The following is a 12,106-nucleotide window of genomic DNA, read 5'->3' on the forward strand; positions in this document are numbered from 1 at the left end:
AGAATAGAAAAATGCAAAGAGTTAAAAAGAGAAAAAAGGGAGAGAAATATAATAACCATAGCAGACAAAGGAGAACCAATACATGAATAATTGGCATCCCTGACACACTAAGCCAAAGGCTTTTATGAAGGTTGACACCAGAACATAAGAATAGAAGGAAATGAAATATAAATATGTTTTCATAAAATAAAGTCTATATATAAAAAGGGCATATTGAACTCCAAGAAAAATTTGATACAAAGATCAATAATTAGAAATATCCTGGTATATTCTACTTTAGACATAAAGAGTTCTTTGGGCATTTAGCTTGCTCCTTCACCACTGCCATCACCACCACCATGCTACAAAAGAAAGTAAACTATTTATACACAGATTTAAAAACAATTACTCTTGTACATGAACGAAAAGGAAACATATAAATTACTTAAGGTATTTCAAAACCCTCTTCACATTCTTTTGTGTGTGTGTGTGTGTGTGTGTGTGTGAGAACTCAATCATTAGTGTTTGTGTTTTCTCACACAAAGTGGTCTTTATGGTATGAAGACCATTAGTGATAAGCACTTCGTTAAAGAGCACCCCATCATTGTCTCTGGAACTTTCTTCTCAGACCTGTTAAGTCTCAGAACCCATTAAGGAAGCAAGTTTGATGCTGATGGTTTCCTGGTCAGTGGATGTATCAATAGAATGTTGTCAGATCTCAGCCAGGACTTATATTTCTTCTTCATATGGTCCATATGTGGTTTTTTGACTGAAGTGTAGCATCATTTTTCCAGTCTTTTTTTTAAAATAAGAGATTTTATTTATTTATTTTTGGAGGGGAAGGGAAGGAGAGAGAAAGAGAAATATCAATGTATGATTGCCTCTCTTTTGTCCCCTGCTGGGAACCAGCCTGCAACCCAGGCATGTGCCCTGACTGGGAATTGAACCGTGATCCTTTGGTTCACAGGCCCATGCTCAATCCACTGAACTACATCAGCCAGGGCCATTTTCCAGTCTTGTTACTAAGAATGTAACTACATTTGCATGTGAATAAGCTTACAGTTATGCCCTATAACAGGTTGACTCCTTGAAGGGAGACATGGATATTATGCATCCATGTGGTCTATCATATTATTTCTTAAAAATATTCACTACTTCTCCCTATGACAGGATAATTCACCCATGGCCATTTTCATCAGATTTGTCCTGTGATTAGTTTTGGATAATAGACTATAGTATAAGTGACAGGTGTCATTTCCCAGCAGAAGTTTTAAGAGTCATCATGTAGTCCTCACCTTTTTTCTTCCCTTTTTCGTAAGACCAACATGCCCCACATACGGACTGCTTCTTTAGCCAGGGTCTTGGAAGTGAAAACAACATAGAGTACAGCCAAAATTGACCCTAATAAACTTATGTGAATTAAAATAAACTTGTACACCACAAAGATTTTTTAAATATATTTTATTGATTATGCTATTACCATTGTCCCATCCCCCCCTACTCCCCTCCACCCTGCACACTCTCTCCCACCCACCTTCCCCCCTTTTAGTTCATGTCCATGTGTCATAAGTTCTTTAGTTTCTACATTTCCCATACTATTCTTACACTCCTCCTGTGTATTTTCTGCCTACCATCTATGCTACTTACTCTGTACCTTTTCCCCACTCTCTCCTCTTCCCACTCCCCTGTTGATAACCCTCCATGTGATCTCCATTTCTGTGGTTTGGTTCCTGTTCTAGTTGTTTGCTTAGTTTGTTTTTGTTTTAGGTGTGATTGTTAATTACTGTGAGTTTGTTGTCATTTTACTATGCATGTTCTTTATCTTCTTCTTCTTAGATAAGTCCCTTTAACATTCATAAAATAAGGGCTTGGTGATGATGAACTCCTTTAACTTGACCTTATCTGAGAAGCACTTTGCCCTTCCATTCTAAATGACAGCTTTGCTGGATAGAGCAATCTGGGATGTAGGTCCTTGCCTTTCATGACTTGGAATACTTCTTTCCAGCCCCTTCTTGCCTGCAAGGTCTCTTTTGAGAAATCAGCTGACAGTCTGATGGGAACTCCTTTATAGGTTACTGTCCCCTTATCTCTTGCTGCTTCTAGGATTCTCTCCTTCATTTTTACCTTGGCTAATGTAATTATGATATGCCTTGGTGTATACTTCCTTAAGTCCAACTTTGGGACTCCCTGAGCTTCTTGGACTTCCTGGAAGTCTATTTCTTTTGCCAGAATGGGGAAGTTCTCCTTCATTATTTGTTCAAATAACTTTTCCACTTGTTGCTCTTCCTCTTCCCCTTCTGGTACCCGTGTAATTCGAATGTTGGAACGTTTCAAGATGTCCTGGAGGTTCCTAAGCTTCCCCTCATTGTTTTGAATTCTTACTTCTCCATTCTTTTCTGTCTGGTTGTTCCTTTCTTCTTTCTGGTCTACTCCATTGATCTGAGTCCCAGTTTCCTTCCCATCACTATTGGTTCCCTGTGCATTTTCCTTCATTTCTCTTATTGTAACCTTCATTTTTTCATTTAATTTGCAACCAAATTCAACCAATTCTGTGAACATCCTGATCTCCAGTGCTTTGAACTGTGCATCTGATAGGTTGGCTATCTCTTGGTCGCTTAAAAGTATTGGTTTTGGGGCTTTGATTTGTTCTTTCGTTTGAGCCATTTTTTTTGGAATTTGGTCATGCCTGTTACGTAGTGAGGAGCGGGGCCTTAGGTGTCCACCTGGGTGGGGCAGCCCAGTTGCTGGGTTGTGACATTGTATGTGGGGGTGAGGTCCGAGAGGAAACAATGGTGCTTGCTCCTCTCTCTGTTGGACTTCAGTCCCTTCCACTGCTTCCCCCAAGCTAACTGGACCTTTCTGGTGCTAATTTCCATGTGGGTGGGCTTGGGCACATTCTAGGACTCCGTGGGTCTCTCCAATGCACTCTCCTGTGAGGCTTGGAGTTTCTCCCTGCACCTCAACCCCCACAGGTGTTTTCAATCAGTGTCTTGAGGTTCTATTTCCTGGTGCTGGGACCCTGGGTTGTGCGGTCTGTCTCACTGCCCAATTTCACCTGGTTTATCTGTGCGTGAATGTGGCCCAGACAGCCAGGCACCTTGCACGCTGTGCCTTGCTTCACAGTTGCTGCCTCACTGGGTCTGCCAGCTGCCTGTGCACCCAGGGTCCGTCTGCTGTGGTCTTGCACTGCCTTACTCGCCTGGTGCCACTGCTTTTTGTGCCATGACCCCTCTCTGCCTGGCTGCCTGACTTCTGCCCCTCCTACCGGTCTGGATGAATGTGTATATTTTAACTCCTTGGTTGTCCGACTTCCAACAGTTCAATTTTCTGTCAGATCTGGTTGTTATCTTGTTTCTAAATTTTTGTTGACCTTATTTTGGTTGTTCAAGGAGGCACAGTGTGTCTAACTATGCCTCCATCTTGGCCAGAAGTCCCAGCCACCAAGATTTTTCACTTATTTGTTACTGCAGACCAGTTTAGCTTAAGCTGACTGATAAAATCCCCCAAACACATGGAATTTAACTTAGTTTTAGAACAGTCTAAGTGCTCTCCTGAAGGACTCTTGATTTCTGCAAGCATTCCTCAGGGGAGGCAATGAGTGGGTGACTCATGATTGGTCCTCCTCCATGTGAGATTCATATTCAAGCTATTTCAGTTCAACCAGGGTGAATGCAGAATAACTTCACCTGAGATGCTGAGATGTTTTTAAACCAAAGCACTCTGGACTACTTTGAGACTCGAACTAAGTGGGTATGACTGAGTCATAGCACAGTTTTTGTGAGCTTCCTTTATACTTGTATTCTGGTCAAACATCCTGAAATTCTAAGGTTATTAATCATTTTTGGGATTGGAGTCAACATGTTACTTCAGGATGCCATAGTAATTCTCAGTGTGGAAGGGGTTGGCAAAGGGAAGATTTTGTAGATCTGAAGGAAGATGCTGTAGATCCAAAGGGCTCACTCCTGTTTTTCTTCTTTCCAGTTAACACTGTTTCTGTGATGGAAGTATCAGATGGAAGTAAGAATGGCTTTTATTTTCGCTCCAAAGTAGAAAATTCAGCACCTGTACTCAGAGTTCTGTTGGAGAAGTGACTGAACTCACAATGCATTAGGGATCCAACTGCAGTTCAGTGTTGATGGATTCAACAGTTGGCAGCAGTTCTTCAGAGAATACAGGCTGTGGCTTCCTCCTGGGGTGACCCTGCCAGGGCCGTGGGCAACAGTGCTAATGGAAAGTGGAATGACACAGTTAGTTGAGCCTTAGAAGACAGAAAGAGTAGATATGCAGAAGACATGGACAGAGGCCCCAGAGGATTAACTTTGAGTCCTCTTAATTCCTATATGGCCTCAAGGACTTCTCCTATTTCCTCCAGAATAAACAAAGAAAGGATCAAATCAATCCTTACAGAACACTTGCATATTAAGAAGGACAGATGGGTGAGCACATTAATCTTGTAAATAGAAATTGTACAGGGTTGGGGTGGCTGGCCTGGGTCACTGGTGTCCCTTTATCTACTTTGCCCAAGACCATGTTGTCAGGACGCCCTGCACTGCTTGATTTTCAAAGGGAGGCAGTACCTAGTAATTAATACTTGGGTACTAGTTAAGGGCCTGGGCTCCATAGCAGAAAGACCAATTTGTCTTGGGTCTTCTGTCTTGATTGTGCATGCAGTCATTTTGCTTGGGTAGGTGACATAGCTTCTCCAAGCCCTGATTCTATCCAATGCTTAACCAAGCAAGAGTGCCTAACTGAAACAGTGGTTTCCAAGTTCAAGTGAGCTAATTCATAGACAGTGCCCAGTACACAGCTGGGGGCATATAAAATGCTTGAGCAGCACTGGCTAGTATTATGGTTCCTAGTCTTAGCTGAGAAAAGCCAAAGAATTGCCACACACGTTCTTATATTTAAATAAAGTAAGAGTTATGAAGTTATAAAAACAAGTGGATGGGGTCTTTAATGGATATAAAAAAGTTATAACAAAGAATACAGTACCTGTTCAGTAGAGTCTGGCAACAAGATACTACATTGGTGGTGTTTCTAGGTAAACTAGAGTTGAAGACATTCTCTAAAATGTGATGGCAGTTGACATCCACAGGAGTGCCAGAGAGAACGCCTGGGAGTGGAACAGAGTGCCATTCAGTATATTCATTACCGAAGTCCTGAACTCTCTTCTGTTCTTAGCTTCTCCAGCATGCCCCACACATTTCACTTTACAACATGCTTGAAGTAGCACTGCCTCTCAGCTTTCTGTAGCAGCAGATGCTGGGTATGCAGGTGGTAGGAACTGTCCCCCCTCCCAAAGCTGCCTTACTGTGAGGGAGACAGGATGCAAAGGAGAGGTTGAGTTACCTGCAATGCAGGCTGTCAGGAAGCAGGCTATGGTCCCTGCTATCAGAGCTCTTACTGCCGCTGAGGTAATGTCACGCTTTCTGGTAGGAGCCATGGATGCTGGGAAACATGAAAACAAGCATGAGAGATTAATGTTGTGGTTATTGATTAGAATTCCAAACTCTCAGCCTCTGAGAATCATTCTGGGGCTGGGGAGTCAGGTTAACTAACTTAAAAAAAAAGCTTAGTGGGGGAAGTTCAAGATCCAAGAGCTTAGTGATGAGCTCTACATCTGGAGAAGTTCTCTGGTGTGTAAGGAAGGGAAGAAATTTGTCCAAAGAAAAAAGTCCCCAGTTTCATCCAGAAGGCTCCAGGTATGTTGGGGGCATGGCAAGACAAATGCATCGCAAGGATGGATTCCAATATTTGCAACCCATTCAACAGCATCTACTTCTATGCCCATGGCAGACACACAATTTAATCACAGCATTTTCCCACTGAACTACCGCTGGACCTCAGAATCCTTCTCCAGGGGGGCATTATATATCTCCTGGAACTGGCATGCAAAGTGAAACATAGTGTCATCCCTGGGTGGAAAAGCACCTGAACATTGGAGCAAATTCATGCTCAGGTGAGCTTTGGTATATATAGGAAAACTTTTGGGTTGGCCAAAAAGTTTTTTTTTTCTTTTGTATGATGGCTCTAGTAGGGCTTAGTTGTCTTTAACGTCATGTAAAACAGTTTTGCTAGATTGTATTGTGACAGCTGTCAAATCAGCGTGCATTAAAAAATACTTATCAAAACTGGCAAATTTTTGTATAACCATTTTAATATTGAAGATGGAAGAAAATAAGCAACATTTTTGGCATATTATGCTTTATGATTTCAAGAAAGGTAAAAACTCAATTGAAGTGCAAAAAAGATTTGTGCAGTGTGTGGAGAAGGTGCTGTGACTGATTGAATGTGACAAAAGTGGTTTGTGAGGTTCTGTGCTGGAGATTTCTTGCTGGATGATTCTCCACATTTGGGTAGACCAGTTGAAGTTGATAGTGATCAAATTGAGATATTAATTGAGAACAATCAAGGTTATACCACATGGGAGATAGCCAGCATACTAAAAATATTGAAATCAATAAAGTTATTGGTGAAAATGAAAAATGTGTTATTTATTTTATTGAAAAAACTAAATAGACTTTTTGGCCAATCTAATACATTGCAGAGTGGGGACAAAAGGTAGACCCCAAAGCATTTATTGCTGTTGCAGGGCATTTTTCCCCACTGACACGAATAATGTTACAGAGCAAAATGGAGATGAAAATGGACAACATCACATCTGCTGTCGAAGATTCTTTCCACTTACAGAGTGCGCCGACCACTATTCCTAGGGAACTGATATTGGCAAAGCCACAGAGAGCATAAGTGGCAATTGTCTCTGAGCGAATCTGTAAATAAACATAAATGCACAAATGTATATACATAGTGTGACCCAGCTTATAAATCCGACATCCTAACCAGGCTTCTGATTGTTACTACGGAAACAGTATTGACATGTAAGTATACAGTGCATGGTGTCTAATGCTTGTTGTTTCCTAGGCTGTTTTTTCCATCTCCCCCTGAATTTTGAGGGAGGGAAAGGGGCTGTGTGGATTCAGAGACTCTCTACAAAGGACTTGGGGCTGGTCGTCTTGGCCTCTACAGGTTGCTCCTTTCTGCTCAATGGCAACTTCAAACATTCACTATGACCCGGCCACCTGTTATAATGTGCCAGGCACAGTGCTAGCTGCTGAAGATACAAATTGGTCCCAGAAAATATTTATATGGCATTTATTTGACAAAGGACTTATTCAGGATGTATGTAGAACTATAATAACTCAATGGTAAGAAGACAAGCACCCAATTAAAACAGATAAAGAGATTTCACAAAAGATATGTAAATGGCCAATAAGCACATTGGGAGGCTGTTCGACATCATTACTCACCAGGATATGCAAATAAAGACAATGAGCTGTCACTACACATCCATTTAAATGGCTAAAGAAGATGGACAGTAGCAAGTGTTGGCAAGGATCTGGAGCAACTGGAATTCTTGTACATTGTTGGTGGGAACATAAGCTAACACAGCCTGTTTGTAAAATACCAACATACTTGGCAGTTTCTCATCAAGTTAACATATACTGCCTGTATGGCCCAGCAATCCCTCTCCTGGGAATTTTCCCAGGATAGATAAACACATATACCCACAAGAAAACTGTACATGAGTATTTATTCACAGTAGCCCCAAGCTGGAAATAACCGAAATGTCCTTCGCCAAGGCAAATAGACAAACAAATTGTGCATATCCATAAAATAGAATACTACTCTGCAATAAAAAGGAAAATAACTAGTATATGCAACAACACGAATGCTAAGTGAATGCATTGATATGAAGTTCTAGAACAAACAAAAGTAATCTACAGTGAGAGAAAAATCATTGGCTTCCTGGGACTGGGGAGGAGGGCTATTGCCTGCGATCGGGCGTGAGTGAACTTTTCTAGGTGTCAAGGAAATGTTCTGTATCTTGATTGTGCTCATGGTTACACAATTGACACAGTCGTCAAAACTCACATACACCAAAAATGGGCCTTTTTTTTTGGTATGCAAACTATATTTTGGAAAAAAAGAATATACATTAAAATGAGCTATACAGTAAAAAGGAAGCTCACAGCTACACAGGAGGTCCTTTCAGCATGGCTGCCATGTGTGCTTGCCTTTGTTCCTCAGCTCTGGCCGTCCCCTGGGAGAGTTGGGTGCTCCCAGGGCAGTGAGATGATGGAAGGTGAATTTGTACAACCACAAACATGGTCTCTGCCTCTATTCAGATAGTCAAGAGGTGCTGCTCAGGCCCAGTAATTCTTTCTCAGGTTGAGGGACTGATTATAGGAGGCTCAGAAGATTCAGTGGCCTTGGCTGTTCACCAGGCGTACAGCTAATCTGGTAAGTGCACCCACACAATTGAGGTAATAATATTTTTTTCCAAAATCCTGAGGAACCTATGAATTGGTTCACAGAACAAATCATGCCAATGCCACTTTCAAAGTAGGGGTGCCTTTTTTTCCCGTTTTCACTGACTGGATTTTTTAAAAGCTCACATTGAAGACTCAAGTGGTCATGGTAAGTTTTTGTTGATTATAAGGCCCCTCTTCCTTTTCATGGTTTCTGAGAACTCCTTTGTTGACTTTCAATCAGTGCGCATATAGCAGGCAGGAAAGAAATATATCAAGTATTTGAGCAGCCCAGTGTTTCTGGAAAAGCTCATTCTCATCCCCTGCTTTCTGTCCTGCTTTCCATTTAGTGCAACTGGCTTCAGAAACAGGCAAGCCTATTAAGAGACCATGGGGAGGAAGATGACATCAAACACTTGAGATTCCTCTTTCCCCTTTCTGGGGAATTATGTAGAGGGGATACACAGATGTGGCCATGGAGGGTTTTATAATAAGAGGAAAAGGAGGCTGGGATGATTGCCTTTTGCCTCTTCCCATCAATGTGCAAGATTACATGATGGAACGAGCTGCACTGTATCGGGAAATTGAGAATAGGTCCTATGGCTCTTCTTGCACATGAGCAGTGATGCCAGAGGAATAAGGACAGTCACTGGAACACTACTTCTGATAGCAAAAAATTGGTCATAATGTTCATCAGCAAGGAACTGGTTTAAAATGAATTGTGGTGTGCTTGTACAATAGACTACTATGCCACAGGCATCGATATAGAAAGGCATCTGAAATATGTCATTAAGTGCAATGAGCAAGGTTAAAAAAGGAGCGGCTAATAGAGAGGGTATAGGGAGAGGGGATGGGGACAGGGAGGATAACTTACTTTTCCTTCTACATTTTTTAGTACTTTTGAGTTCTGTACCATGGTCTGTACTACATGTAAACAGACATGCATGGTATTATGATTAAGGAAGAGGACATGGTGGAGCAATCAAGAGCTCATTCTGGGTATATGGGTGCTACATACATGTTCTGACCTCTTAAACAGAGGTCAGCAGCAGGCATAATTCCATGTATTACATTGGGTGTTTGCCTTATGCACCAAGATCGTACACTCCAGTTACATAGTACCCTTCCCAGGAGACTGTTGGGGTGCTTTCACCACTTCTTGGCTGGTAACCAAGAAATTGCAGGGACTCATTCCCATTTTGTTGATTGGAAACAAGATCAGGAAAATAAAAAATGCTTTCCCCACTATGACAGAGCACTTGTAGAAGACATTGAGCTCATATTTCCAAAAGTCCTCTGTGCACCTGCCTCTGGTTGGCTCATTCCCAACCCAAATCAGCCCTACTGTTCTTTTCTCCATCCTCTTAATAACCTGTTCACAAACCTGCTTAGCATTGCCAGAACTGGGAGCTTACTTTGTGCATTAACACAACCACTTTCTCCCAGCAGCCAGCAGTTGGGGATGAAAAACATTTCACGTAATCTAGGCTATTGTTTACTTTTGGCAGGGAAGTTAGTGGTGGCATCTAAACAATGTGGATATTGGGCCAAGCTCCACTGTGCTGTCAGTTGAAGAATGCACATTTGAGAAAGAGGGGACCTAGAGAACCTCTGCTCATATCAGCCCCTGACCATAAAATACAAATCAATACTCTCCTGGAGTTTGCTGTTACTTGTGTGTAATACGTGGTAGTCAAGTTGCATGTTTGGTCTTTGGGAGGCCGGGAGAGATGGCAGTGTCAGAGGTGGGCAGTCTGTCTCCATTAGAACCTTGGGCAGCATGCTTTTCCTCCTCTTTCCTTTTAAAGCCTGACACATACCTAGGATATTAATTCCAGTTGGATTGTTTCAATGAGTAATGGTCAGAAATGTTCACCATTTCCCTAAGAGCATTCATACATGACAATTCCGTTCTTCAGAGAAGTAAAAGTCGGGGACTCAACAGCAAATACAGACTGAATAATGGCTTCACCTGCGCTCTCTTATCCCATCTGGGCCCTGGCAGACATGAGCATTTCCCTGCAGTCTAGTGACCTGAAGTCCTGATGTAGTTTTGGGTGCTTATCTCAGAGGCTCACCCACAGACCCTTACTTGCTCTTCTCTCATCCACTTGGAGAGTGGAGTGGCGACTGTGTCTCACTATTTCTTTCAGATGTCCAGGCACTGTGTTGCATTTAAGCGGTTTCTCAGAGTTCATAAAATTGCTTAAGCTGGAAGGAAAAGGCCTTCATGATCATTAGATTATGGGACCCATTAAGGCTTAGGCCTCATCACTTGTTCAGTGCTGTGGCCTCAGTGCTTCAGTATGCTGTACACAAATGGTATTCAATAAATATTTGTTGATTGACTGACTCCAGTCCTAGCTCACATGACTCTGGGTTTGGATCCATAGTGCTCAAAAGTAATCCTTACCACAATGGTAAGGATTAGTTGTGTTTCTCTTTACGTATGCACACATGTACACACACAAAAACTGATTAATTCAACATAGCTGAAGACTATGAGGTGCCAAGTACACTGTGAGCTCCATGAGACCAGGGATTTGGGTCTGGTTTGTTCTCTGGTGTATCCCAAGTGCCTGTCCTGCTGCCTGATGTACAGAGGCACCAGCAACTATCTGAAGAATGTGTGCATGTGATGAAAACGTGTACTGGCGATCAAAATATTTACTCACCGACATATATTGCTGCACACCATTCACAAATTTGGGTCCAGCCTCTTTCCTTAAACTGATCATTTTGGAGAGATGCTCATATGCCACAAATTCATTGAAGAATGTCTTATAACCTAAGAGTCTGCCGACCATAAAGCTGTCCTGCCAGTCCACTCCCATCATGAAGGAGAGGGGCATAAAGATGTAGGAGCATATTAGCTACAAAAAAAAAACCAAAAATAGATACTTTATTAGAGTAGGGATTCGATTCTGCCTCACCCTTGTGATAAGACTGTCCTTGCCCCCTCTGCATTTTCAGGAGGCGTAGAAATCCCTTCACACATTCTTGCCTGATGGAGTCAAGGTTGGAATTGGTCATTTGAAGTAATCCGGATTCTTGGGATGGGGTCAGGGGAGAATGACTGAATGTCAGGAGGAGGAGGGTGATAAGGGACAGAGCAGGGGGTGGGGAGATGGGGGCTACACAGTCAGTGTGCATACTGGGTGAGAGTGCACCATGGGTAGTTAGGGAAGGCTGTTCACAAACCTATTTTATTTTTAATTAAAGACAGGCAGAAGTAAAATGGAGGAGAAACATGGTAGAATTGTACCTCAAAACTCAATTGTGGGTAGTCCAGCATGTTTCCAAACCAGGACAGGGCTGAGTTCACAAAAGACAACAGGGCTATGAAGGCGATCAGATTCACGGCGATGTTTGCCACCAGGGAGATGGACGAGGAGGCTCCCTGCGTTGCGGCTTCTAGGAGATTCCCCGATTCACTTTATCAAAAAAGAGCAACCCTAGAATTACCAAGGAGTTGTCAGCAGATGGATACCAAATGTATGGACATGGCCAATTCAGAGATCATTTGGATGGAGAGACCGACTCTCAGCCCCTTGCCTGAGTCAAAATACTCACCTGAATTCTATGAAACCATGATTGGCATTTGTAATTATTGAGTGTAGGTGATGAGTGTCTGTTATACAGACACTACTCTTTTAATAAGGGGTCATTTATAATGGAAAAATTAGGAAAATAAAAACATATTATATTATATTTAATTAAAAATAGCTATCAGAGAATAGTTATACAATATCCACAGTATAAGAATGAACAATTCAAGGAAGGCCTGAATAACCTCATTTCAGAAACAGGGTGAGTCG

General features: G+C 42.1%; 1 protein-coding gene across 1 annotated transcript in view; it reads right to left on the minus strand.

Moving 5' to 3' along the window:
* Positions 1-3,986: 3,986 nt before the first annotated feature.
* SLC28A3 (solute carrier family 28 member 3) overlaps positions 3,987-12,106 on the minus strand; it is a 52,027-nt gene continuing 43,907 nt past the window's right edge. The window contains exons 13-18 of the mRNA XM_028504493.2: positions 11,554-11,722; positions 10,964-11,161; positions 6,668-6,749; positions 5,329-5,427; positions 4,972-5,092; positions 3,987-4,203 (exon numbers count right to left, since the gene is read on the minus strand). Of these exons, the coding sequence (XP_028360294.1) occupies positions 4,077-4,203; positions 4,972-5,092; positions 5,329-5,427; positions 6,668-6,749; positions 10,964-11,161; positions 11,554-11,722 (796 nt within the window). The 3' untranslated portion in view covers positions 3,987-4,076. The remainder of the gene's footprint in view (positions 4,204-4,971; positions 5,093-5,328; positions 5,428-6,667; positions 6,750-10,963; positions 11,162-11,553; positions 11,723-12,106) is intronic.

Source organism: Phyllostomus discolor, chromosome 3 (assembly GCF_004126475.2).
Source record: "Phyllostomus discolor isolate MPI-MPIP mPhyDis1 chromosome 3, mPhyDis1.pri.v3, whole genome shotgun sequence".
Classification (NCBI taxonomy): Eukaryota; Metazoa; Chordata; class Mammalia; order Chiroptera; family Phyllostomidae; genus Phyllostomus; species Phyllostomus discolor.